Below are 26,477 nucleotides of genomic sequence, written 5' to 3'. Positions count from 1 at the left end.
AAATTTAATTGTCATTTGAATAATGGCCCCACGCGTTAAACGTCGATCAGCAAAACGCTCCCGACTCGTCGTAGCGCGTCCCTCGACCAAGTTTGCCAAATTTGTCCCTTATTTACAGAGTTTGCGTCAAACTAGCTGTAAACAACGGCGAACCCTCTTAAACAATAGTAGCGCGCCTCAATTAAAGAGCATTCAGACAATTTGTAAGAATTTAAAGGGCGGGGGTATTTATTTGAGTAAAGACCGTAAGAAAAAGCTAGCAAAGTACAAGAAAATTATTAGACAACTCGGATCAAGTACCTTGTCGCAGAAAAGCAAAAAAAAGCTGTTGTTGCAGCAATCAGGTGGTTTTCTTACGACGTTGCTTGCCGCAATCTTGCCTTCGATTGTCCAAGCCATAGCTGCTAAACTATGAAACAAATGGTTCTTGTGCCCGCTAGCGCAGTAACTTCAACAGCTGCCCAAGAGCACTCTGCTTTGGACCGAGAGATTGAGGATATTTTAAAATCGCCATTGAATGCCTACGATAAATTATATAAATATTTAGACGCTTTTAAGAAATATTTAAGTATCGAGAAACAAATTCCCTTACCTAAATTTGAGGTCGTAACACAGGCAATGTCTAATGTCCCCACGCCGCCATTACCGGTCACCCCTAAAATGCCCCCGCGAAAAAAACAATTGTCATGGCCGAGCTATGCCACGTCATCACCGACAACAAGCGCTTCGGGCAGTTCTTTTACTACGCCTAAACGAGCCGAGCCTCGGCAAAAGGTTTTCAAAAGCGAAACGGCTGCGGGGACACCAACACCAGAAGATTTTTACCAACAATTTGGGCCGACCTATGTTGGAGATATGGTGAAACGGCAAGCCGAAGTTCTTGCAAATCATTTGCAAAACACATTTTTCACGCCAAAAAGAGAGCTAGAAGAAGGAGCTGTCGGTTATGCAAATCGTGACGACGATTTACAAGAGGAAATTGTCGATGAACAAGAGAATTTAGCGGAGGAAAACGGGGACAATTTAACGGACTTGGAAAACTTGTTTGAGACGGCCTCCGCTAAACAGAAAAACAAGAAAAAAAAGAAAAAACCTCGGAAGAAGAAAGACGAACTCCAAAACTTAGGACCGCTGGTTCCATCTAACGAGAGGAGAAAGAGGCATAATAAATGGCGCGATATTGATTAATAAAAAAAAATGTAATATTTAGACAAATAAAAAATTGTTTTATTGCGAACAATATCTGTGTACATGTTTTTTTAAATGTAAAGATAAATATAATAAAGCGACATAGTCGTTAAGTTTAAGATTCTGGTCATAGATGGCGTCTAATATCGTCTTTCTAGCTACGCCCTTACAGCGGAGTGATAGGTACAGACAACAATGGACGCCACACAGTTGAAAGAATGGATGTTGAATTTGTTGTTTATTGTAAACAACTCGTTTCCCGTATCGTTTTAAATTAACTTTATAGTATCGCGGCGAATTTCCGTAAGTGCAAAACATTTCCACCGTGTCATTGTTAGAAAAGCACGCTATCCAATGTTCTCCAGCCTCTCCAGCTGCTTCATTATTGAATATAAAGCAAAATTTGGACCTTTTTGGCCGTTCTGGGAGTCTGTTTACTGGGAAGCATCCTAAATAGTAGGGTCGCGTTCTTTTGTCGCAAGTTAAGAGAGCGTTTATTTGCGAAGTGTTCATAATTTATTCTTGACAAGGCCCGTCTCGGGTAACGAGACTTTTTGTAGTTCGGCGCTGTAGAAAACACCCAAAATTTGCTCCCCCTTTAAATCTGCTACGCGATAGACGGGTGGTGACCTGGGTATGACGTCAACAACGCGAAATATTTCGTCAGTAAAGGTGCCTCCCGAGCTGGTTTTTCTAAATACTCTACTAGCTATAGAAAGACGCACGTGATCGCCAACTTTAAGCCTCGGTGCGTATCGATTAATTCCGTTTGATTTCCCGTACAGTTTATTCCAAATGATTGATTCGTTATCTATATTAACATGAACCGGTGCAATTCCAGTAGTTGAATGAACCCGTTCATTATAGGCTTGAGTAATTAAAGGTAAATATTTAACGTAATTTTTATTCCCCGTGGCCGTAATAACCCGGGCAATTTGTTCCTTAATTGTTCTAATAAAGCGTTCCGCTAAACTAGCCTTATGCTGACTCCTGGCAAAATGTATTTGCACATTGTTTCGTTTCAAGAAGGATGCAAAGTTGCGCGAACTAAATTCCCCACCGTAGTCCGTGTATATTTTTAAAGGGATCCTCTCTCGAAATATTTTTTTAAAAGCTTCGATAACCTCGCCAGATGTTTTGTTTCTAAGAGGTACTGTCCATCCGTAGCGGCTTAAGACGTCAATGACGCACAAAACATAGCGAACATTTTTATTAAAACGTTTTAATTTCGGTAGATCCAACAAATCAGCTTGAAAAACGTCATCGATAGTTGAGGCGTACACTTGGTTAGTTTTGAATCGGAAACGTCGAAATCGATGTTTCGTATAGGCGGGCTGTTTCTCGAGAAAGGCGATTAATTTTGCTTTTGGCACGTCCGGTAAGGCCTTTTGTAATCTGGCTAGCGACCCATAAGCGGCCGGATTTGCCACGTCGTAATAAATTTTTCTAATTTTAGCATCCATGTCTTGACAAGTATAAATAACGACTAAATGGTTTCCCAATAAACAACTTTATTTAATACACGCAAAGGTATTTTATAAAAACAATATCAGTTAAACAAATACGATATATCAATACATTTATCTTAATAGCCATAAATCAAGGCATTCTTTAAATCGGCAAAACTGTTGACAAAATAAGCGTAAATATCCTCTTGATCCTCGATCCATCCATGGTCGGTCTCAAATTGATGCAAAATTTTCTCACGATCCAGTTGAGGCAGCGCTTCGTGCAAATTACGCTCGACTCGATCGCTGAAATTTGTGTCAAATTCCGAGCAGCTTTGAGAGTGGCATATTTGTTTTCGACACTCGACGTTGGCGCAAGTGGAAGTGACGTCAAACAAGGTGGTAGTGAGCTCGTTTAAAATTAATTCGCGCATGCGACAGACAGCTATCCCTTTAGCCTTGAGATCCTCGTCAATCAACGGCTTTAAGTCGATCAACGTCTGCCATCCTGTTTTGTTCAGGCTAAATCCTTCGCTGGTGCTAAAGTTGAGGAAATAACGACTGCCGCTACCTCGTTCATAGTATCGAAGATCGATTAGACGTTCATCTTTCGAGTTGACGAAGCATTCCAGCTTGATGCGCTCTTTGACGGGCAACCAAATATGATAGCGAGGTATTTTTCCGTCAAAAAAGGACGTGAGTTCATTTTGAAACCGAAACAAAGCGTACCAGGCGTTAGGTTTTAATATAGTTTTTGTACGCGTATCCGATCTTTGAATTAATATTTTAGGTTCAATAGATTCAATGACGCAAATATCGAGCTTTGGCGTGACGGTGTGTACTTGGTGCATCTTGGCTCGCGACTGATATTGTATTTATAAAGTTTTAGTCTTTTATACGTTGGGGTGATTATAAATAATTTCTCTGTTTTTAGATATTATTAATTGGTTGTTTGGAAATTCGGCCATGACAATGCACGTGACGTTTTCGGTTAGCGGAGAGCTAAATCTTAACGATAATCGCAAGTTACCAGTCTGGGGCATGGAATTTAGACCTAACGAAGCGAGATGCTCTCTACTCAAATCAAAAACAACGACAAAAAAGCCCTTCTTATATAAATCGTAAGAAATAATATTTCCTCGGTCAAGACCTAATATCTCGAGACCCTCGAATAAAGAATTGTAACATCTAACGTACTGGTCGTCGTCAAAATTGGGCGTAAAGGGGATATCGGGATAATTTTGCGAATTTAAAGAGAATTGCATGAAATCGAGTTTGAAGTGTTGGAGATCCAGGGGGTTGGAAGTTGCTTCCCCTACAAATTTTTTATTAGTAACGAAAGCCACGACAGTTCGCGAGGGTAATTGCCCCGTAAACAAGCTGTCCCTAATAAAATCTTGCGTTCCGGTGGTTATTAAGAAATTTTTCATAACAATAGAGTTTACTTCGTAGCGAGCGTTTATTCCCGAGTTTAACATCTGGGCGTGAGCTAGTTGCAGTTCGGGATTAACCTCAATTTCGCGCGTAAACAAAGTGCATTCCGTTAAATCAATCTTATACTTTTTGCCCTGCTCATTGTGAATAATAGCGAAATCCGTGGAGCTTCGATGAAGTCTAATTCGCACCTCGATATTATCTAGTAAGAATTTGGGCGTTTTGAACATATCCAAAAATAATTCGCCAATTACATCGCACGTCTTTGATTGGGCCACGCGTTTAGCGCGACGACCAATACCATTATCTTCTTTGTTAATATTGGCGTTATCTAAAGCCGTCGCCGGATCAATAATGGTATCCAAATAATATAACATAGAAGTTAACCAGGAATTGGCCGCCGTTTGTCCATAATTTAAAAGTATTTTAAAATAGGCCATATATGGGTACATATTATTAGGTTGCTGGACAGCGACGCCATTGAGAAATAATTCTACTTGACAAAATAGCGAGGCAATTATTAAATTTGTCACCGAGACTTTCTTTTCCGCATCTGGAACGGCCGTGCCGTCCTCGTGCAAAACGCGAAATTTTACTCTCAAAAGAGTTTTAGTCAAATCATGATAATTGTTAGAGGGGGGAATGATAAATTCTACATATTTAGCATTAGTTAGGGGGGCAATGGGATAATGAGCAGTCGTTTTAGTCCCAACAATATTATTATTCACCACTGGCTTTTCAAATACTTCAAAGTCGGAAAGAACACTTTCGTAGGTCGACATGTTTAGTCTAGAAAATCGCGTTTAGTGCGTCGCTTAACACGTTTGCTCCGGCTTGTTTTAGCAGTCCTCTTTCGTTTTCGGCCCGTCCCGCTTTGAGTGTTGACGAACCGGTCCACGCCTTTATGTAGTAGGGAATTTATAGATTGTTTGACATTTCTTTTAATCGATTCTCGAGGTGATATTCCGGGGTTTTGGGCATCGCTAATTACTCTACTCGTTAACCCAACAGCTTCGGACGCTAAAGTACTAATGGCCGGCCTAATAAAGGGTGTAATTTTGCGCAATAAAGAATTAAAGATACCGCCAACACTAAAACGACCTCCGGATTGGAAAACGTTTGCGTGTAAAGCCGGAAGGGAGGATCCTCTTTGGAAATACAGAGTGTATCTATTAGGTACCATTGCTTCTGGGCTATTGACGTCGACGCCTAAAAAACAGTTTAATATATACTTTGCCCAAATTAAACGGAATATTTTCCCCGTAATCGGATTTCAATTCAATTTCAATTTCTTGTATATCGCTGGTTGAAATTGGATAAAAGTCGATATTATTAAATATTTCCTGGTTCTCCTCGTCTAGCAGCGAAAAAGCCGGCATTTTTATGAAACGTAGCAGAGGAGCTTGACCACCACCTACTACCTGTTGCCGAATAATATTGGTATAGACAAACATGGCATCGACGCCTCTCATGATATCCGCGGGATACTCCGAAGTCTCGTTATTAAGATACCGATCTAATTGATTGGCACTAAAGCCTAGCAATCGTCCCAGTCCCCTCCCGGGTGTTGTTTTGGGAAACAAAATGGAAACCGTATCGTTCAGTTTTGAAACCGTCACGGTTCCGTCTACATTCTGCGTAAATTTTAGACTTTTCCTATGCGCCGGGGACATGGCTTCGCCCATGGCACTTAAAACATCGCTAATATGATAATAAACCCCGGGAGGAATTTCACACGCAAAATTGTCAACTCGTTTGCCTTGAGGGTTATCCTGTTGATATCCGGGTAGGGACGGCTGGTCAGCCATATTTGGGTCTTCTGGAAATCTATCCACATCGTATTCGCTAGTCCAAAAATTATTATCCGCTGTCAGGGTCATTATTCTTAATCGAGGATTTACCAGAGCCACTCCCGAATGACTGTGTTGAAAAAATTCTCCCTCTTCGGGAATGTTAAATAACTTGGCCATTGGTCCAGCTACCGAGACGCGAACACCTGGCTCTATTTCGATACGAACATAAAATCTATCTTCCAGAGCATTTTTGAGAATGTACATTTTAAAATACTGGCGAGGCATATATTCTTGAACCCCCAATAACTGGTTTATGATTTTTAAATGTAAAGAGAAGGGAATTACGGCCCCGCTTGCCGTAAAATCGCAAATATAATCGCCCGCGGGTATTTTGATTTTTGCGACACTAGTCTTAGTAAATAGATGCATTAGTGAGTCATGAACGCGATAATTTACAAATGTGTCATTAGTTGTTTTGAAATGCGTAAAATTACGCTCTAAAGGTTTAGTGGATAGAAACGTCCCACCAACGTATTCAGCTTCTAAATTTAATATATCACGCAATTCCTTTGGGAAGAGCATTTCAATTTTTGCCGGACAATGGATTCTAAAATAATGCTCCGCTCCTTGCTTAATAACGCTAAATTCGGCCTGATGTAATCTTAAAGGGTCAAAATTGCGCGCAGTTATTTGGAGGTTTTCGGCAATTTCTTCATAAATCTTATAATCATCTGTCGATCTAAACTCGCCTGACACTTTAAAAAAGAAATAAAGCCAGGGTTCTTCCCAGGGGGTATAGCGCTTTATGGTTCTATTGACTCGATATTCTATGTATGCATTGTCTTTGTCTATAGTATATTCTTCTAACGTCATGCTCAAGGGTCCTAGTTGGTGTTTTCCGGAGTAATATCTATCGGGGTCAGCGCCAAGCAATTTAGCTACTTGGGGAGAAAATTTAATTTCCACCCATTCTGGTGTTTTGAAATTATACACGATAGCATACCCCCAATTATCTACTGTGTGGTATGTTACTTGAATTTTTTTAAATACTAATTTTTCTAAAGTGTTGGCTACGGCTCGATAAAGCCCTTCGGCGTTTTTCTCTGGCGTTTTACTGGCTTTAAAAGTTTGAGGTAAGAACAATACTGTGTAATTGTCATAATCTTCAGGGTTAATAGGCTTAGGCTCTTCGGGAATAATTGGTTCAGGCTTTTTTTTCGGCGGATCAACCGGCTGCGGAAACAAGGGTTTTTCATCAACCGGTGGTGGGGAGGGAGTCGGTAATACGGGTAGCTCTGGAGATGAGGGGGGTGTGGGCGAAGGTGTGGGTGTTAATGGTTCAAAGGGGGCGAGGGGTCTTGAGCGTGGGGGCGGTGGTGGAGTGGAGGGTTTTGGGGGTGGTGGCGGAGAAGAGGCTTTCGGGGGCGGTGGTAGGGTTTGTTTCGGGGCTGGTGGTGCTGGTGCCGGTGGAGGAGAGGGAGGTTTTGGGGGTGGTGGCGGAGAAGAGGCTTTCGGGGGCGGTGGTAGGGTTTGTTTCGGGGCTGGTGGTGCTGGTGCCGGTGGAGGAGAGGGAGGTTTTGGGGGTGGTGGCGGAGAAGAGGCTTTCGGGGGCGATGGTAGGGTTTGTTTCGGGGCTGGTGGTGCTGGTGCCGGTGGAGGAGAGGGAGGTTTTGGGGGTGGTGGCGGAGAAGAGGTTTTCGGGGGCGGTGGTAGGGTTTGTTTCGGGGCTGGTGGTGCTGGTGCCGGTGGAGGAGAGGGAGGTTTTGGGGGTGGTGGCGGAGAAGAGGTTTTCGGGGGCGGTGGTAGGGTTTGTTTCGGGGCTGGTGGTGCTGGTGCCGGTGGAGGAGAGGGAGGTTTTGGGGGTGGTGGCGGAGAAGAGGTTTTCGGGGGCGGTGGTAGGGTTTGTTTCGGGGCTGGTGGTGCTGGTGCCGGTGGAGGAGAGGGAGGTTTCGGGGGTGGTGGAGGAGAGGAGCGTCTCGGGGGTGGTGGAGGAGGGGTTATTTTGGGTGGTGGTGAAGGTTTTCGTTTTGGAGGAGGGGTTATTTTGGGTGGTGGTGAAGGTTTTCGTTTTGGAAGAGGGGTTATTTTGGGTGGCTGTGGTTGTACAGGTACTACGGGCTTAGCTGCAGTAATAGGAATTGGAAGAAAGGGAGTAGTTCGCGGTAAAATAGGCATAGATGGGGCTACAGGCTTATATTCCGGTTGAGGTTTTTTTCTTATCGACGGAACTTCGTGGCTTGTTTTACGTTTAATGGCGGCTTTGGGAATGTACTTGTAATCAAATTTTTTTTTAAAACTATCTCCAACATTATCAATTTCGATTTCCACGTAATTATTAGTGTAATTTAAACTTATATTTTTAGCATGCTTTGATACAGGATATTTTGATATATATGGAACATCCTCGTAATTATTCTCTTTAAATTCAAATAGCGTGGTCAAGGGGGAATCAGCTGGTATTTTGAACCGTATGTTTTCCTCTCCTAAAACTTGCAGGTAAACGGGAAAGTTTGTATCTAACTGGTTTCCCAGGGCCCCGTCTTTATATTTATTCACTAATTTAAAAGATAATTTGCCTTTTAAATACGGATGACTGTTTACATCATCATTTAACAGCTCGACAAAATTTTGGGGCAGTTCGTACTCTTTGGTCTTGGTATAACGATTGACAGGTATCTCTATTTTTTGATATTCAACAGGCTCTCGAACAGCTGCATAGTTGCCATGGTTTGGGTCACTTACAACCTGAATTTCAAACTTGTTAAACTCTTCGCTTATATTCACCCAATGATTTGGAAATATGATTTCTGCCAGCCCAACTTCATAATCGCTACTCAAGTTAAGAGGTTGATGCAAATAATTTTTAAAACTTGATTGGGTATTGTTTGGGTATATATCTAAACACGTATTAGACGCTAAAGTTAAAAAAAAGTCGTCATTCATGACTAACGCCTGTTTATCAACTAACCCCAACTTCTTAAACAAACCTTATTTTATACATAAAAAGATCGGCCATAGCTCGGTAGACTGGCCGGGATTTGAACTCGCCACCTTTTTAGGTATTACATTAGTAGACCCTGCCTTTAACCACTGAGCTATGGACGATCTTAAAATACACGCCGTTTATCTTCATCAAAAAAAACTTTAAAAAATTCTTAAACTTTTAAAGTCGTTACCCTTGAAAAATCTACGTAGCTAGGTAATTGACCTTACCCGATTCCGATAAAAAAGACAACGCCCTGACTAGTTCGAGCCGGTTTTCAACTTGTTTGATGCAGTTATTATATAAGACGTTGGGCTTTAATAGTACGTTTCAGGGTGTGGTCGACAGGGTGTGGTCCTTAAAAAATAAATTTTTTTATCTAGAGAACTTGTTTAATATTAAATCTGCTCTCGGTCATTTAGTATATAAGCTCTGTGTTTCGCGGAGAAAGTTATCAGTTGCTCAGCTATGCTCTTAAAAGTCCAACTAAAGATGTCTTGCTTTAACTCGTGCCGCTTTTGTTGGGTGAGAAAAGACCAAACTCAATTTTCCAACGGAAAAGGGTCCAATTTCGATTATGCCAACTGTCTCTTCTCGGGCATTGCCTGAAAAGGGACCAATTTCGATTCATGGGCTAGATTTACGTAGCTTTTCTGGACAATCTCTACTCATTTGACTGCCCGAAAAGCTGCGTAAATTTGTGTAAAGTCGCATTTTCCATCGCGACTTCTCCTGACAGAGTGACCAGGCCATCAGAAGGCTTTGTTCATGCATCCTGATGGCTAATGTCGAGGAGGTTCATGAATCGACCTTCATTGCAGCGTAATTTGCGTCCATACAACGGACTATAGCAATGAAGGAAAATAAGTTAAGTCCCGCTACTTCTTCCGTGGCAAGACTTAATTTGACATGTTTTCCATTGATCTCTTGAAAGTTGCGTAAAATTTGTGTGAAGTCGGCTCAGCCATCAGAATGCATGAGCAAAGCCTTTTGGTTGTGGTTCGATTTCATTTGCAATGTCGGGCTGACGCTGCAATGAAGGAGAAGTTCTGGCTCAAACAACCAGACCAGAACAAGAAGGCCAAGCCTCGCAGTGGCTCGGATGTAACTTCCTTCGGGAGGTAAAGGGTCAACGAAGAATTTTATGGGACATGGCCCGTACAACCTGACAAGCCCTGCCACCGCATAAGGTTCTGCGTACCCTGCACCAAATGGAGCACGTTCTCTTCAGTGAGGCCTTGACTTCGATGTCCTTCTCAAACTTAACAGCTGTTCGCTCGATCAACGTGGATAGGATTCGGAGCCGAAAGGCCCAAGATCTTCATGAATCAATGGAGGCATGTACCACCAGAGTGCCTGAAAAAAAGCTAGTGGCCGACGCCCCGCTAGAGTGAATGCCACGTTGATGTCGTGAAATTGTTAATAAAACGCGGCGCTAATTACGATTTAAAGAGCGGCTTTCAGTTAAGATTTTGACTAAAATATCAAGTTTTGAAAATCAAAATGTCACTTTGAGCAAGATGCTTTTTACGCCAGAGATAAAAACAACTACCTTCAAAATTTCGATTTAAAGACATTAGCGGTAAAAGTAGCGGTAAATATTTCTGGTTTTAATTTAATTTTTGTTTATATTTATATTCTTGTTATTCTCTATTTATATTCTTGTTATTCTCTATTTTATTGTATATATTATTTGGTATTTGTTATTAAAAAATCTTTATTTATATATTTGTCTTTGTTTCTCAGACATACTTTAAAGGTTTTATGGCGGGAAATTCAAACAAGAATCTTACAAAATAACTAGACTGGTTTATTAAAAGAACTACAGCCTCCGAGGGTTAGCCGAGCTTGTTTTGGGGGAAAAATGGGTAAAACCCCTCTAAAGAGTCATAGCATGCTGGAAGGTAGGGTTGGTCAGGTAGGAGCTTAGCTTAATCTTTGTTTGCAAGTTTGGTGGATGAGGAGAGGGCGGCCATCTTGGGGTGGCGGCCATCTTGGATCCGTGGCTATTTGTATAGTCCCTACCTTTACTTGAGTGACCCATACTTCTACTTGAGTGACCTTTATTTTTTCTTGAGAGACCTTTATTTCTAATCGATTGACCTTTATTTCTACTTGAGTGACCTTTATTTCTACTTGGGTGACCTTTATTTCTACTTGAGTAACCTTCAACTCTACTAGTGTGACCTTCAACACTACTAGTGTGACCTGCAACTCTACTAGTGTGACCTGCAACTCTACTAGTGTGACCTGCAACTCTACTAGTGTGACCTGCAACTCTACTAGTGTGACCTCCACCTCTGCTAGACTGACTTTCAGCGTCACTAAACTGGCTTTCACCGTCACTAGACTGGCTTTCACCGTCACTAGACTGGCTTTCACCGTCACTAGACTGACTTTCACCGTCACTAGACTGACTTTCATCGTCACTAGACTGACTTTCACCATGTGCACTAGACTGACGTTCACCGTCACTAGACTGACGTGCACCGTCACTAGACTGACTTTCACCGTCACTAGACTGGCTTTGTTCACCGACATTAGACTGACTTCCACCGTCACTAGAATCGTTTGTACCGCTACTAGAATCGTTTGTACCGCCGATAGTCTTGTTTTCTCCGCCGCTACCCTCATTTGAACACCTGTAGATAATATATTGAAATTGCAGGTGTAGTTTCGTGTTGAATTACATCGTTGCCATTCTGATGTGAAACGATGAGAAAGATTATCTTTTCACCTCAGACAGCAAAGGATAGTATACCATTCGTCACCACTTGAATCGGATTTAATCTCGCTGCTCAGGTCATCTACGCTACTGGCGCAATCATTTACCTTATATTTCTTATTGGTAACGACCCGTTTTTTAGGATTCTCAGGAAAATATCGCTTTTTCCCACCAATCGTGGTCATATTTTACGAACGAGTGTCTCACATAGAATGTAATGCTTCCACTCTGATTTAGAATAGACAAAAAACGATGTTCACCGAATAGATTTAGACTTGTTGTTCTACTAAATAATGTATTTTACCAGCTATAGACAACATTTGGGGTCTTATGGAAAATTCCATTGGGTCCTCCTGGAGCGCTCCCATGGAGCAATAAACATGGGAGGAGTAGTTGCCGGATCGTTAAAGACTGTTTTTCCGTAATTAGGGTTTCTTATTTTTAATGCTCCATGGGAGCGCTCCGGGAGGACCCAATGGAATTCGCCATTAGAGCATTGTTTCAAGCTGAGATTGGGGCAGCCGCATTTCGCTGATAAGCGGAAACACGATGCGTCCTTAATGCCTTTCCCAAAACTAGCTCCGTTGTCGTCATATAGGCTAATGAAGCTACTCGGTTTATATATTCTCTAGCTTAGAGAACACGTTGTTGGTTTACGCGGGCTTGGGCTTTCATGTTTCACTAGTGTTGGCCATGATATTTGGTTTGGTCTTTCCTTACTCGGTCTATGCCTACTCTTCATAGATAACAGCCCCGTATTCAGACTAAAAAAACGCCTCCGATCGAGAAGTTTAATTGTTCTGTCGGAGACGCTGGAGTATGTTGACCTAAGAATAGGTAGGCCTAACTGAAGTCGTTTTACAGAAATGGCTGTCGACGAGGATATAGCCAAAGAGCTATTAAAATTACACGCGACTGAGGTCCTACAGGATAAGCGGGAAGAAATCGCAGGTACAAAGTCGAGTTTGCAAACCCATTCGAGCTCAAATATGCTAGCTTTAGTTTTGTGGATAGCAGGCAACAAAGTTAGTATCGTGTCCAAGAGGGACTTTGTTTCGTCGGATGCAATGGAGGAAGGAAGATGTGCCATGGTTAATTGGAGAAACGAGAGTGGTCGGTTAAGCCGATATAAATGCAGAGTGCTTAAAGTCAGCAGTGGTAAGTGAATTATTATCTATATATTCCGTGCTGTAACCGTGAAACCGAGATCAAATGCCAAATGTCAACGTTAGTAGTAGGGACTATACAAATAGCCACGGATCCAAGATGGCCGCCACCCCAAGATGGCCGCCCTCTCCCCATCCACCAGACTCAAACCAAACTTTTCAGACAAGTCTAGACTAGCCCGAGCTGTTAGTTTCATCCCTCCCATGACATCATCTTCTTAACTTAAACTAAAACTAAAACTATAGTCAACCTTGACGTCATCCCTGGCTTGCTAACATTGGGTGTTACCCTTTTTTCTCTGTAAGCCTAAAGTTAATAAAAACACAGATTTTAAGACATCAAATATTTACTTTTTATAAGATGTACAGATATGGGTGATAAATAAATACAGAATATATATTACAAAATAATCAACAACCAACAAGGATAAACAAACATGTTTTAAAGAGTTCATTTTTCACGTTGACCCTGTATCGTTATTTGACTCGGAAGTGCAATCGGCGGAGGGACGTTTGGGCTTATTTTCTAATTGTTTTCTGTTTCGCCGTTCAATTTCGTAAAGAGTTAACAAAACGTTGACTATTAACCCGTAAACAAAAAAGAAAATGAGGCACAACATATTGCGAGGGCTATGATAGCAAATGATATTTAAATTGCTAGTACGTGCTATATGTAACAAACTAGAGAGGTAAGAGGCAGTTTTAATTGGATCCTATTTGTCACATTAGGCGGAGCGTAAGTAAAGAGATAATATCATTGGATAGGTTAATTAAGGTGGAGTTAGAAAATAAGCCTATAATTATAAGTCTGACAAGAATAACAAATATAGAAATAAAGATTTTTTAATAACAAACAATATAATATATACAATAACAAATATTTATATGAAAAACCCACCACCATTTAAAAAGATTAAACACCGGTCGACCCAAACCCCCCCACTGCCGCGTGCCGTCGGGGTCAAAGTCTAGAAACAACATAAAAATGTGTTACGTGCTGAAACCTAAATTAAAAACTTGAAAATATTTACCGCCGTTTCCACCGGTCTTAGCAATATAACCGGGGTCACTATCAATTGGGCAAGCCTATTGCCCCGCCGAATATTGTAGGCGGTGTCCCCGACGTTGGCTATGACGACTTTTATGGGTCCCCGATAGTCGGCGTCTATTATTGTTAAGAATTATTATACTTTTAAGCACTATAAAATAACTAATAAACATACCTATCGTCCCCTCGGCGACAAACAGCCCTTGGGCTGTTAAGCTGCTACGGCCAACAAGGCGGCCGTAGCTGTTCTCGGGCAGCATCACGCCTAACCCAGTCGACACGATTTTGATACCGTGAGGGTCGATTACGGTATCCACTGGACAATATAAGTCCAGTCCGGCCGACTGGGGGGTGGCACGACGGGGAGTAAGCGCTGCCGGATGGATTTTAATCACGGGCAGGCAGGGCAAACGAGGAGCGGTAGAGAAAGACATCTTAAAGTTTTTGGGACTGGTGTTTCAGAAACAGAAGTTAAACAACTGATAACTTTCATTTTGAAACACGGGGCTTATATACAAAATTAGCGAGGTCAAATCTAATAGTGTCTAGCCAATACTTTCAAGATTTTTAAAATTTAATAAATAGCCAAAAAGTTAATTAGATATATAGGTATAAAATTACAAAATCTCTCCGAGGTCTAAGTTTTTTTTCGTATGCAAAAAAGTTGTCTAGGTGTGTTTTAAATAATTCAAACGAGATCGTGTTATATAAAAAACCCTTTAGCGAAGGTTAAAAAGAAGTTACTTTGATAAATGCCTAAGGGGACAAATATTATTCGTATGTAAAAGCTTGTTTAGGCGTGTTTCGAATAATTTGAATAATTCTCACGAGATCGCTTTATATAAGAAAAACAATTTATTAGTGAAGGTTAAAACTAATTACTTTGGGAGGGACGGAAATTGTTTTTTTGACATGATTTAAATCTAAATAAATGTATATTAATATTAAACTATAGAGGTATTTTTTATATAGATAGATATCCTAATGTCTTCTATAATCTTTAGTACCAACTCCACAATAAAAAAATGTTTTTAGGTCAAATTAAAAATAGCGTATCAGACATAATTATATTTTTTAAATTCTTAATAAAAAAAACCATGTCTAAGCCTGTATTCTAAAAAAAATGGCCCTGAGATTTTGGGTATAAAAGCTTGAGCATGGGTATTGGATTCTCACAATCGATCCAGCCATGAACAAGTACCAAGAGTCTCAATCTATGTTTGAATCTCCACCTTCTTCTCCTAATAATCGACAAGGATCCAGCAACGGTCAACGAACGCTGAGTCAATTTGTAAAACCCGACCCCGTTGAGATCCTCCTCGATTCTGACGACGAGGAGTTTGTCCAGGACGTGTTGCAGAAACACGTTGTCGGCGTCAACGGGGTTGAGGGGTCCTATCGCTTGAGAAGCGACGGGCAATATTTTGAAACTAAAATCCCCCCGCGAAAAGGGGATTTCTACATAGATATCAGTATATATAAATTTAAAGACATAAAAGACGCCCAGGCGGACAAACTGTGGGAGTGTAGACATAAGCGGCTAAAAAGAGTCGTTGACGCTAAAAACAAAGACGCCGTCAAACTTCTAAACGCTTTCCATCGCTTGGTGGACGACGTGAAGAACGACGCAGAAGCCGCTCAGCAGCCGCCAAGCAAAGTAAGTATCTTATTAACAATAAATTTACAAACCAAAAATTTTGTTCCAATTTTTTTTTATTTCTGATAGAGATTCAAAAAATGAGTTCGAGCAGCGGCAGCAGCGGGAGTGACTCGGAGGGTAGTGGCGGAGAGGAACACGCACAGGTAAACCGGTACTACACAATTGAGCGACAGATTGACAAAACGAGTCGCAAGTGGCATTGTAAACAAATCGATTTGCGTATAGCTTTCAAAAATCTGGAAGACATTCCAACGCGAGATTTTTTTCGAATTTTTCGAAAAATTCTCGACGAAGTTATACGCAAATTAGTAACCGAGAATCCCGGGTATAATCGGGTTCGATTTGTTTTAAGCTCCCCCGGATTGACGACCCCCGTTAATATTAAATTTATAAAAATTGACAAATTCACCAGTAAGCGAATTATGCGAACCATCTATAGAGTAACGCAATCTAGTCGGGACTTTGTCTTTAATGGGGAAGATTTTCAGTTTGACATTATTTTTTTAAACCTCGACGCGAATATAGGAGTTTATTATAAGTCCATAAAAAATAGAACTTTGGTTAATTTGGATTATTTCGTTAAACAAAATAACCAATTTATTTTTATGGAGAATAATGATAACCTTTGTTTTGCTCGGAGTTTAGTTTTGGGTAAAGAGCTGGCCGATCGCAATTTTTATCGACAAAAAAAGCAAGGTCAGCCCTTTAACCAGAACAATTTCAAAAAACTGAAACGCGATAGCACCCTTGTGGGTAATATTGCAAAAATCTTGCACAGGAAAGCCGGAGTCCCCGAAGGTTTTGTTACTCTAGAAGATATTCAAAAATTTCAAAATTATTTAGCTCCCCATTATAGAATCGTGATAATTGATGCTGCGAATAATTTTACCATATTTTTCAAAGGACCCCAAGCTCCTAAATTTATCTATTTATTAAAAATTGGCGACCATATCCACCCCGCGAAAACTTGGCACGGCATGATGGGGGGTTGTATCTCTTGCGATTTATGCTTAAAATCTTTTTACAAATACGAATTGTTAAAAGAGCATAAATGCCCCGAGGATACAAAACCCTATATATGTTTTCGGTGTCAAGGAGAAGCTTTTCATTTAACCAACGAGGACGTTTTAAAACGTTGCGACGAATGCCACCGCTACTTTTTCCCGGGCCCCTGCTACGAAACTCATTTACTTAATGGCACCTGCGCGAGCCAAAAACGATGTTTAGAATGTGGGCGACTGATGGGTGACGATCACGACTGCAATCCCGAATGCTCTCAGTGTAAAATAGTTCATCCGCCAGGTGAACATTTTGTTATGCCTTTGGAAACCAAAATGAAAGCCTCGCGGTTTATTTATTACGACATTGAGACTATTCTTAGAAATAATATCCACGTCCCCATTTTACTAGTTTGCGACGTAGAGACTGAAGCTGGCTTTGAAACTAAAATTTTTTACGGCGCCAATTGCGTCGAGCAATTTTTAAATTATTTATTTAGCGTCGAGCAGGTAGTTTTGACTGGACAGAAGCGTAAAACGTACCAACCGCGCTTTACTAACACTCAAGTCGTAGCTCATTACGCGAAAGCTTTTGATAACTTCTTAATTCTTAACGCTTTAGTCCATAGACACGTCACCCCTGCCGTTATTTTTGACGGTAGTAAAATTCTCATGATTCATCTCGAGGGACCGCAAATTAGATTCCTCGATAGCTTTAATTACATTAGTCAACCTCTGCGTAATTTCACCAGCATGTTTAGCCTCGGCGATGTGGCGAAAGGATTCTTTCCATTTGATTTTCATACCGAAGAAAATCTTAATTACATTGGTGTCATCCCTGAAGCTTCGTACTTTAACGTAGCTCAAATGAAAGCCAATGATTATCGAGATTTTCAAGCTTGGTACGCGTCAATGGAAGGATCTATTTACAACATCAAAGAAGAGCTTATTAAATATTGCATTCAAGACGTCAAAGTCCTAAGACAAGGCGTCGAAGCTTTTAGAAAAATTTACGTAGATCTAACCAAATTAGACCCTTTCTGCTTAAAAAATATTACTTTGGCGGGTGCTCTAACCACTATTTATCTTAACAATTACTATAAACCTTACAGCATGGGTATTGTTCCTTCTAACGGCTATAACGCAAAATTTAATCACAGTCAAATTAGCTTAAAATATCTCGCTTGGGTGGAGAAAACTGAAAATATAAAATTGCGCACTGCTTTAAGCTACGGGGGCGAGTACCGCGTGGGTCGCTATTTAGTCGACGGCTATAGCGAAACTCCTCCCAAAATCTACGATTTCCACGGTTGCTACTTTCACGGTTGTCCATGCCAAAAACTTAATGCCTACAATACCCAACTCAAAGCCAGCAACAGATTTCTGTACGAGCGGACCCTAGATAGAGAGCTGTTTATTAAAGAGAAGATGGTCGGGTATGAATATACCTCGATTTTTGAGTGTCAATTTGCTAAGCTTTTAAAAGAAAACGCCGAAGCAAAGGCTTTCTGCAAAAGTTTAACTTTTCGACCTCAAATATCAGCCCGTAGCGCTCTCTATGGGGGACGGACGGAAAATTTTGTTCTTAACTGCCACGTGCAAGGTGAGGAGAAAATTTTCTACAAGGATATTATTTCTTTGTACCCGAAAGTTTGTCGCGATTGTCCGTACCCTAGCGGCCACCCCATAATCTATAGCAGAGATTTTGACAAATCGCCAGGGTGGTATTTTGGCGTTATGAGTTGTCGTCTGCTTCCCCCTCAAGATCTCCACATCCCCTTAATTCCCTTCCGCAGCGGTGGTAAATTAGCCTACGCCCTCTGTCGCACGTGTCTAGAATTGCGAGCGGAAATCTGCGATCACACTGTCAACGAAAGGGCTTTCGAATCAGTCTGGCCAACGGTTGAAGTCTATGCCGCTATGGAGCATGGATATAAACTCCTTGATATATTCGAGGTGTACCATTATCCAAAAACGGAATATTTCTTCGCCCAGTACATGACTGATTTTATCGCCCTAAAAGTGAAGAATTCCGGATTTCCCGCTCACGCGCAAACGCCTCTGCAAAAAGAGGCGTATATCGCTGATATAAACAAGAATGAAAAGCTTTCTCTGACCGTGGCGGATATTCAATCAAATCCTTCACTGCGTAATATCGCTAAAATTAATTTAAATTCTCTTTGGGGTCGCATGGCTCTGAATACGGGAAAGATTCGCAGCATCTTTATCAACAATTATTACGAATTGATACGATACGCGAGCGATTACACTCTGGAATTAGTCGACTTACGGCCAGTTACGGAGTCGATCGCTCTTTTATCGTACAAAGCCAAAAGCGATTACGTTTCGGACTACAAACTGGGGTCGGCCATTGTGGGGAGCTTTGTTTCTTGCTACGGGCGACTCGAATTGAACAAGATGCTGCTTCAATTAGACCGCGCAGCCTTGTATTGTGACACCGACTCGATAATCTACCGCCATCTACCGGGAAAGTTTGACATTCCAACTGGCAATCATATTGGTTGCTGGGCGGATGAACTCGGCGGTGATTATATAACTTCCTTTTGTAGTACCGGTGCCAAAAGTTACTCGTTTCGCACTAGCAAAGGAAAAGAAGTCAAGAAAATTAAAGGGTTGACGTTAAATCGAGAAAATCTTGAAAAACTTGACTTTGAAACCTTTGAAAGTGTAGCGATGAATCCGGAAAAGGAAGTTACAGTCAATGTCCCTTTTAATTTTAAACGGGATAAATATAAGCTGCAGCTAGAGGCCGTTAAAATTACCAAAAGATTTCGCCAAACCTCGAATAAGAGATTGTTGAACGCCGATTTGACAACCAGTCGACCCTACGGTTTCAAAGAGGCAACACCCGCTTCAACATCTCTCTCGCATGAATTACGAGGCTAGGCGAAGACATACTTTTGAGGGCTTGTGGGAATCTTGCGTTCCTATCGAAGCCCTGGCCAAAGACGGTTTCTATCTTGCAGATGTAGAAACACAGACGACGCGCTGCGCCTTTTGCGGCATCGCCTTGTACCAGTGGCGTTGCACGGACCATCCATCGAGGGAACATCGGAAACACAGCCCATCGTGTCCGATGGTTTCCAAAAAACCGTGCAACAACAAACCACTGCGTCAGGGGTTTCCCGAATTCCCGACCAGCGAGGGCGAGGATGTTTGCGAGCCTCTAATCCAAACATGCCCAGCCATCAACAAAGAGCGGTCGGGAAACGAAAAAGTGCGCGTGCGCATAAATCCGTCGTGTTTTCTTCTGTAGTGCGTGTGTACCAACTACCCTCCGAGTCTCGCGTCAACTTTAACCTCCTCAACGTTCAACGCTTCCGCCAGCGTTGTCTGGAATTAGAAGAGAAACTTTTTAAAAAAACAATTACTTCATAGGGGAATTTTTTGGGTAAAAGGGTTTCGTTTATTTTGTTTAAATATTTTCTAATTTGTGTTTATTAAGGGTCTTTGGGTTTTGGGTTAATTGTATTTTTGATTATGTATATTATATATATAAACTGTTAATTAAAATAAAAATGTTTATTAATCAAGATGAATCCAACCGAGTCAGTCTCGCATTCTTTAAAGTTCCAAACACCCGCCCAGTTTCTAATCGTGGGGCCAACGCAAGCGGGGAAGAGTTTTCTTTTAAGTAACTTATTGCAAAATCATCAGCTTATGTTTGACCCACCGCATAAAAAGGTTATTTATTGCTACGCCGCCTGGCAGCCAAACTACGAAAAATTGAAACAATTGATTCCGGGAATTCAATTTATTCAAGGCTTGCCAACGGCGGATCCGGACTTTTGGGAAATGAATCGCGACTCCTACTTGATACTAGACGACTTAGCTAGCCAATTATTTAAACAAACTCATATTGCCGATTTAGTGTGCGTGACGTCGCATCATTTAGGGTATACGGTTATTATTATTACTCAACAACTGTTTCCCAAGGGTAGCCAATCGCGGATAATTTCTCAAAACTCTTCCTATTTTATAATAATGAAAAATCCTCGAGATGTCGCCTCTATTAGATATTTGGCGCAACAAATAAGTCCAGATAACCCGAAGCGTATTACGGAGGCGTACAGACTAGCCACTAGAGAACCCTATAGCTATTTGTTAATTGATTTAAAACAAGAAACTCCGGAAAATTTACGATTAAGGTCGCGAGTTCTACCTCACGAATCACCTATGTATGTCTATGTCGATTAAATTTAATTGTCATTTGAATAATGGCCCCACGCGTTAAACGTCGATCAGCAAAACGCTCCCGACTCGTCGTAGCGCGTCCCTCGACCAAGTTTGCCAAATTTGTCCCTTATTTACAGAGTTTGCGTCAAACTAGCTGTAAACAACGGCGAACCCTCTTAAACAATAGTAGCGCGCCTCAATTAAAGAGCATTCAGACAATTTGTAAGAATTTAAAGGGCGGGGGTATTTATTTGAGTAAAGACCGTAAGAAAAAGCTAGCAAAGTACAAGAAAATTATTAGACAACTCGGATCAAGTACCTTGTCGCAGAAAAGCAAAAAAAAGCTGTTGTTGCAGCAATCAGGTGGTTTTCTTACGACGTTGCTTGCCGCAATCTTGCCTTCGATTGTCCAAGCCATAGCTGCTAAACTATGAAACAAATGGTTCTTGTGCCCGCTAGCGCAGTAACTTCAACAGCTGCCCAAGAGCACTCTGCTTTGGACCGAGAGATTGAGGATATTTTAAAATCGCCATTGAATGCCTACGATAAATTATATAAATATTTAGACGCTTTTAAGAAATATTTAAGTATCGAGAAACAAATTCCCTTACCTAAATTTGAGGTCGTAACACAGGCAATGTCTAATGTCCCCACGCCGCCATTACCGGTCACCCCTAAAATGCCCCCGCGAAAAAAACAATTGTCATGGCCGAGCTATGCCACGTCATCACCGACAACAAGCGCTTCGGGCAGTTCTTTTACTACGCCTAAACGAGCCGAGCCTCGGCAAAAGGTTTTCAAAAGCGAAACGGCTGCGGGGACACCAACACCAGAAGATTTTTACCAACAATTTGGGCCGACCTATGTTGGAGATATGGTGAAACGGCAAGCCGAAGTTCTTGCAAATCATTTGCAAAACACATTTTTCACGCCAAAAAGAGAGCTAGAAGAAGGAGCTGTCGGTTATGCAAATCGTGACGACGATTTACAAGAGGAAATTGTCGATGAACAAGAGAATTTAGCGGAGGAAAACGGGGACAATTTAACGGACTTGGAAAACTTGTTTGAGACGGCCTCCGCTAAACAGAAAAACAAGAAAAAAAAGAAAAAACCTCGGAAGAAGAAAGACGAACTCCAAAACTTAGGACCGCTGGTTCCATCTAACGAGAGGAGAAAGAGGCATAATAAATGGCGCGATATTGATTAATAAAAAAAAATGTAATATTTAGACAAATAAAAAATTGTTTTATTGCGAACAATATCTGTGTACATGTTTTTTTAAATGTAAAGATAAATATAATAAAGCGACATAGTCGTTAAGTTTAAGATTCTGGTCATAGATGGCGTCTAATATCGTCTTTCTAGCTACGCCCTTACAGCGGAGTGATAGGTACAGACAACAATGGACGCCACACAGTTGAAAGAATGGATGTTGAATTTGTTGTTTATTGTAAACAACTCGTTTCCCGTATCGTTTTAAATTAACTTTATAGTATCGCGGCGAATTTCCGTAAGTGCAAAACATTTCCACCGTGTCATTGTTAGAAAAGCACGCTATCCAATGTTCTCCAGCCTCTCCAGCTGCTTCATTATTGAATATAAAGCAAAATTTGGACCTTTTTGGCCGTTCTGGGAGTCTGTTTACTGGGAAGCATCCTAAATAGTAGGGTCGCGTTCTTTTGTCGCAAGTTAAGAGAGCGTTTATTTGCGAAGTGTTCATAATTTATTCTTGACAAGGCCCGTCTCGGGTAACGAGACTTTTTGTAGTTCGGCGCTGTAGAAAACACCCAAAATTTGCTCCCCCTTTAAATCTGCTACGCGATAGACGGGTGGTGACCTGGGTATGACGTCAACAACGCGAAATATTTCGTCAGTAAAGGTGCCTCCCGAGCTGGTTTTTCTAAATACTCTACTAGCTATAGAAAGACGCACGTGATCGCCAACTTTAAGCCTCGGTGCGTATCGATTAATTCCGTTTGATTTCCCGTACAGTTTATTCCAAATGATTGATTCGTTATCTATATTAACATGAACCGGTGCAATTCCAGTAGTTGAATGAACCCGTTCATTATAGGCTTGAGTAATTAAAGGTAAATATTTAACGTAATTTTTATTCCCCGTGGCCGTAATAACCCGGGCAATTTGTTCCTTAATTGTTCTAATAAAGCGTTCCGCTAAACTAGCCTTATGCTGACTCCTGGCAAAATGTATTTGCACATTGTTTCGTTTCAAGAAGGATGCAAAGTTGCGCGAACTAAATTCCCCACCGTAGTCCGTGTATATTTTTAAAGGGATCCTCTCTCGAAATATTTTTTTAAAAGCTTCGATAACCTCGCCAGATGTTTTGTTTCTAAGAGGTACTGTCCATCCGTAGCGGCTTAAGACGTCAATGACGCACAAAACATAGCGAACATTTTTATTAAAACGTTTTAATTTCGGTAGATCCAACAAATCAGCTTGAAAAACGTCATCGATAGTTGAGGCGTACACTTGGTTAGTTTTGAATCGGAAACGTCGAAATCGATGTTTCGTATAGGCGGGCTGTTTCTCGAGAAAGGCGATTAATTTTGCTTTTGGCACGTCCGGTAAGGCCTTTTGTAATCTGGCTAGCGACCCATAAGCGGCCGGATTTGCCACGTCGTAATAAATTTTTCTAATTTTAGCATCCATGTCTTGACAAGTATAAATAACGACTAAATGGTTTCCCAATAAACAACTTTATTTAATACACGCAAAGGTATTTTATAAAAACAATATCAGTTAAACAAATACGATATATCAATACATTTATCTTAATAGCCATAAATCAAGGCATTCTTTAAATCGGCAAAACTGTTGACAAAATAAGCGTAAATATCCTCTTGATCCTCGATCCATCCATGGTCGGTCTCAAATTGATGCAAAATTTTCTCACGATCCAGTTGAGGCAGCGCTTCGTGCAAATTACGCTCGACTCGATCGCTGAAATTTGTGTCAAATTCCGAGCAGCTTTGAGAGTGGCATATTTGTTTTCGACACTCGACGTTGGCGCAAGTGGAAGTGACGTCAAACAAGGTGGTAGTGAGCTCGTTTAAAATTAATTCGCGCATGCGACAGACAGCTATCCCTTTAGCCTTGAGATCCTCGTCAATCAACGGCTTTAAGTCGATCAACGTCTGCCATCCTGTTTTGTTCAGGCTAAATCCTTCGCTGGTGCTAAAGTTGAGGAAATAACGACTGCCGCTACCTCGTTCATAGTATCGAAGATCGATTAGACGTTCATCTTTCGAGTTGACGAAGCATTCCAGCTTGATGCGCTCTTTGACGGGCAACCAAATATGATAGCGAGGTATTTTTCCGTCAAAAAAGGACGTGAGTTCATTTTGAAACCGAAACAAAGCGTACCAGGCGTTAGGTTTTAATATAGTTTTTGTACGCGTATCCGATCTTTGAATTAATATTTTAGGTTCAATAGATTCAATGACGCAAATATCGAGCTTTGGCGTGACGGTGTGTACTTGGTGCATCTTGGCTCGCGACTGATATTGTATTTATAAAGTTTTAGTCTTTTATACGTTGGGGTGATTATAAATAATTTCTCTGTTTTTAGATATTATTAATTGGTTGTTTGGAAATTCGGCCATGACAATGCACGTGACGTTTTCGGTTAGCGGAGAGCTAAATCTTAACGATAATCGCAAGTTACCAGTCTGGGGCATGGAATTTAGACCTAACGAAGCGAGATGCTCTCTACTCAAATCAAAAACAACGACAAAAAAGCCCTTCTTATATAAATCGTAAGAAATAATATTTCCTCGGTCAAGACCTAATATCTCGAGACCCTCGAATAAAGAATTGTAACATCTAACGTACTGGTCGTCGTCAAAATTGGGCGTAAAGGGGATATCGGGATAATTTTGCGAATTTAAAGAGAATTGCATGAAATCGAGTTTGAAGTGTTGGAGATCCAGGGGGTTGGAAGTTGCTTCCCCTACAAATTTTTTATTAGTAACGAAAGCCACGACAGTTCGCGAGGGTAATTGCCCCGTAAACAAGCTGTCCCTAATAAAATCTTGCGTTCCGGTGGTTATTAAGAAATTTTTCATAACAATAGAGTTTACTTCGTAGCGAGCGTTTATTCCCGAGTTTAACATCTGGGCGTGAGCTAGTTGCAGTTCGGGATTAACCTCAATTTCGCGCGTAAACAAAGTGCATTCCGTTAAATCAATCTTATACTTTTTGCCCTGCTCATTGTGAATAATAGCGAAATCCGTGGAGCTTCGATGAAGTCTAATTCGCACCTCGATATTATCTAGTAAGAATTTGGGCGTTTTGAACATATCCAAAAATAATTCGCCAATTACATCGCACGTCTTTGATTGGGCCACGCGTTTAGCGCGACGACCAATACCATTATCTTCTTTGTTAATATTGGCGTTATCTAAAGCCGTCGCCGGATCAATAATGGTATCCAAATAATATAACATAGAAGTTAACCAGGAATTGGCCGCCGTTTGTCCATAATTTAAAAGTATTTTAAAATAGGCCATATATGGGTACATATTATTAGGTTGCTGGACAGCGACGCCATTGAGAAATAATTCTACTTGACAAAATAGCGAGGCAATTATTAAATTTGTCACCGAGACTTTCTTTTCCGCATCTGGAACGGCCGTGCCGTCCTCGTGCAAAACGCGAAATTTTACTCTCAAAAGAGTTTTAGTCAAATCATGATAATTGTTAGAGGGGGGAATGATAAATTCTACATATTTAGCATTAGTTAGGGGGGCAATGGGATAATGAGCAGTCGTTTTAGTCCCAACAATATTATTATTCACCACTGGCTTTTCAAATACTTCAAAGTCGGAAAGAACACTTTCGTAGGTCGACATGTTTAGTCTAGAAAATCGCGTTTAGTGCGTCGCTTAACACGTTTGCTCCGGCTTGTTTTAGCAGTCCTCTTTCGTTTTCGGCCCGTCCCGCTTTGAGTGTTGACGAACCGGTCCACGCCTTTATGTAGTAGGGAATTTATAGATTGTTTGACATTTCTTTTAATCGATTCTCGAGGTGATATTCCGGGGTTTTGGGCATCGCTAATTACTCTACTCGTTAACCCAACAGCTTCGGACGCTAAAGTACTAATGGCCGGCCTAATAAAGGGTGTAATTTTGCGCAATAAAGAATTAAAGATACCGCCAACACTAAAACGACCTCCGGATTGGAAAACGTTTGCGTGTAAAGCCGGAAGGGAGGATCCTCTTTGGAAATACAGAGTGTATCTATTAGGTACCATTGCTTCTGGGCTATTGACGTCGACGCCTAAAAAACAGTTTAATATATACTTTGCCCAAATTAAACGGAATATTTTCCCCGTAATCGGATTTCAATTCAATTTCAATTTCTTGTATATCGCTGGTTGAAATTGGATAAAAGTCGATATTATTAAATATTTCCTGGTTCTCCTCGTCTAGCAGCGAAAAAGCCGGCATTTTTATGAAACGTAGCAGAGGAGCTTGACCACCACCTACTACCTGTTGCCGAATAATATTGGTATAGACAAACATGGCATCGACGCCTCTCATGATATCCGCGGGATACTCCGAAGTCTCGTTATTAAGATACCGATCTAATTGATTGGCACTAAAGCCTAGCAATCGTCCCAGTCCCCTCCCGGGTGTTGTTTTGGGAAACAAAATGGAAACCGTATCGTTCAGTTTTGAAACCGTCACGGTTCCGTCTACATTCTGCGTAAATTTTAGACTTTTCCTATGCGCCGGGGACATGGCTTCGCCCATGGCACTTAAAACATCGCTAATATGATAATAAACCCCGGGAGGAATTTCACACGCAAAATTGTC

The 26,477-nt window shown here is 41.1% G+C and overlaps 3 protein-coding genes and 1 long non-coding RNA gene across 22 annotated transcripts; all 4 read left to right on the top strand.

The window, feature by feature from the left end:
• The first annotated feature begins 600 nt into the window (after positions 1–600).
• Positions 601–5,409, top strand: LOC149649036 (uncharacterized). 10 transcript variants are annotated; one of them, XM_089849498.1, is made up of 10 exons: positions 601–1,491; positions 1,974–2,071; positions 2,165–2,338; positions 2,424–2,566; positions 2,645–2,718; positions 2,781–2,830; positions 2,903–3,332; positions 3,427–3,507; positions 3,571–3,757; positions 5,082–5,409. In XM_089849498.1, the coding sequence occupies exon 1, from the start codon at positions 619–621 to the stop codon at positions 1,186–1,188; it is 570 nt and encodes a 189-aa protein (XP_089705624.1). In that variant the 5' UTR covers positions 601–618; the 3' UTR covers positions 1,189–1,491; positions 1,974–2,071; positions 2,165–2,338; positions 2,424–2,566; positions 2,645–2,718; positions 2,781–2,830; positions 2,903–3,332; positions 3,427–3,507; positions 3,571–3,757; positions 5,082–5,409. The 10 variants fall into 10 exon arrangements, with proteins under 10 accessions (XP_089705624.1, XP_089705621.1, XP_089705622.1 ...); XM_089849495.1 differs by having other exon boundaries at positions 601–1,936; positions 2,030–2,071; XM_089849496.1 differs by having other exon boundaries at positions 601–1,936; positions 2,030–2,071; positions 2,149–2,338.
• A 2,987-nt stretch (positions 5,410–8,396) lies between these two features.
• LOC149649035 (uncharacterized) lies at positions 8,397–10,572 on the top strand. Its single transcript, XR_016371708.1, has 2 exons — positions 8,397–9,371; positions 9,781–10,572. It is a non-coding gene; the product is annotated as an uncharacterized LOC149649035 (long non-coding RNA).
• Positions 10,573–14,974: 4,402 nt separating this feature from the next.
• LOC149649034 (uncharacterized) lies at positions 14,975–19,490 on the top strand. The gene is made up of 3 exons (XM_089849489.1): positions 14,975–15,442; positions 15,512–15,588; positions 19,431–19,490. Exons 1-2 carry the CDS (start codon positions 14,975–14,977, stop codon positions 15,524–15,526), a joined length of 483 nt encoding a protein of 160 aa, XP_089705615.1. The 3' UTR covers positions 15,527–15,588; positions 19,431–19,490.
• Positions 19,491–21,259: 1,769 nt separating this feature from the next.
• LOC149649033 (uncharacterized) lies at positions 21,260–26,068 on the top strand. Of its 10 annotated transcripts, none has more exons than XM_089849487.1 (10): positions 21,260–22,150; positions 22,633–22,730; positions 22,824–22,997; positions 23,083–23,225; positions 23,304–23,377; positions 23,440–23,489; positions 23,562–23,991; positions 24,086–24,166; positions 24,230–24,416; positions 25,741–26,068. In XM_089849487.1, the coding sequence occupies exon 1, from the start codon at positions 21,278–21,280 to the stop codon at positions 21,845–21,847; it is 570 nt and encodes a 189-aa protein (XP_089705613.1). In that variant the 5' UTR covers positions 21,260–21,277; the 3' UTR covers positions 21,848–22,150; positions 22,633–22,730; positions 22,824–22,997; positions 23,083–23,225; positions 23,304–23,377; positions 23,440–23,489; positions 23,562–23,991; positions 24,086–24,166; positions 24,230–24,416; positions 25,741–26,068. The 10 variants fall into 10 exon arrangements, with proteins under 10 accessions (XP_089705613.1, XP_089705610.1, XP_089705611.1 ...); XM_089849484.1 differs by having other exon boundaries at positions 21,260–22,595; positions 22,689–22,730; XM_089849485.1 differs by having other exon boundaries at positions 21,260–22,595; positions 22,689–22,730; positions 22,808–22,997.
• The last annotated feature ends 409 nt before the right edge of the window (positions 26,069–26,477 follow it).

This window comes from Phalangium opilio, unplaced genomic scaffold, assembly GCF_054372755.1.
Source record: "Phalangium opilio isolate 3A_F unplaced genomic scaffold, DU_Popi_V2 ptg000088l_1, whole genome shotgun sequence".
Taxonomy (NCBI): domain Eukaryota; kingdom Metazoa; phylum Arthropoda; class Arachnida; order Opiliones; family Phalangiidae; genus Phalangium; species Phalangium opilio.
The sequence above is the reverse complement of the archived record's forward strand: the minus strand, read 5'-3'. Positions and strand labels throughout refer to the sequence as shown.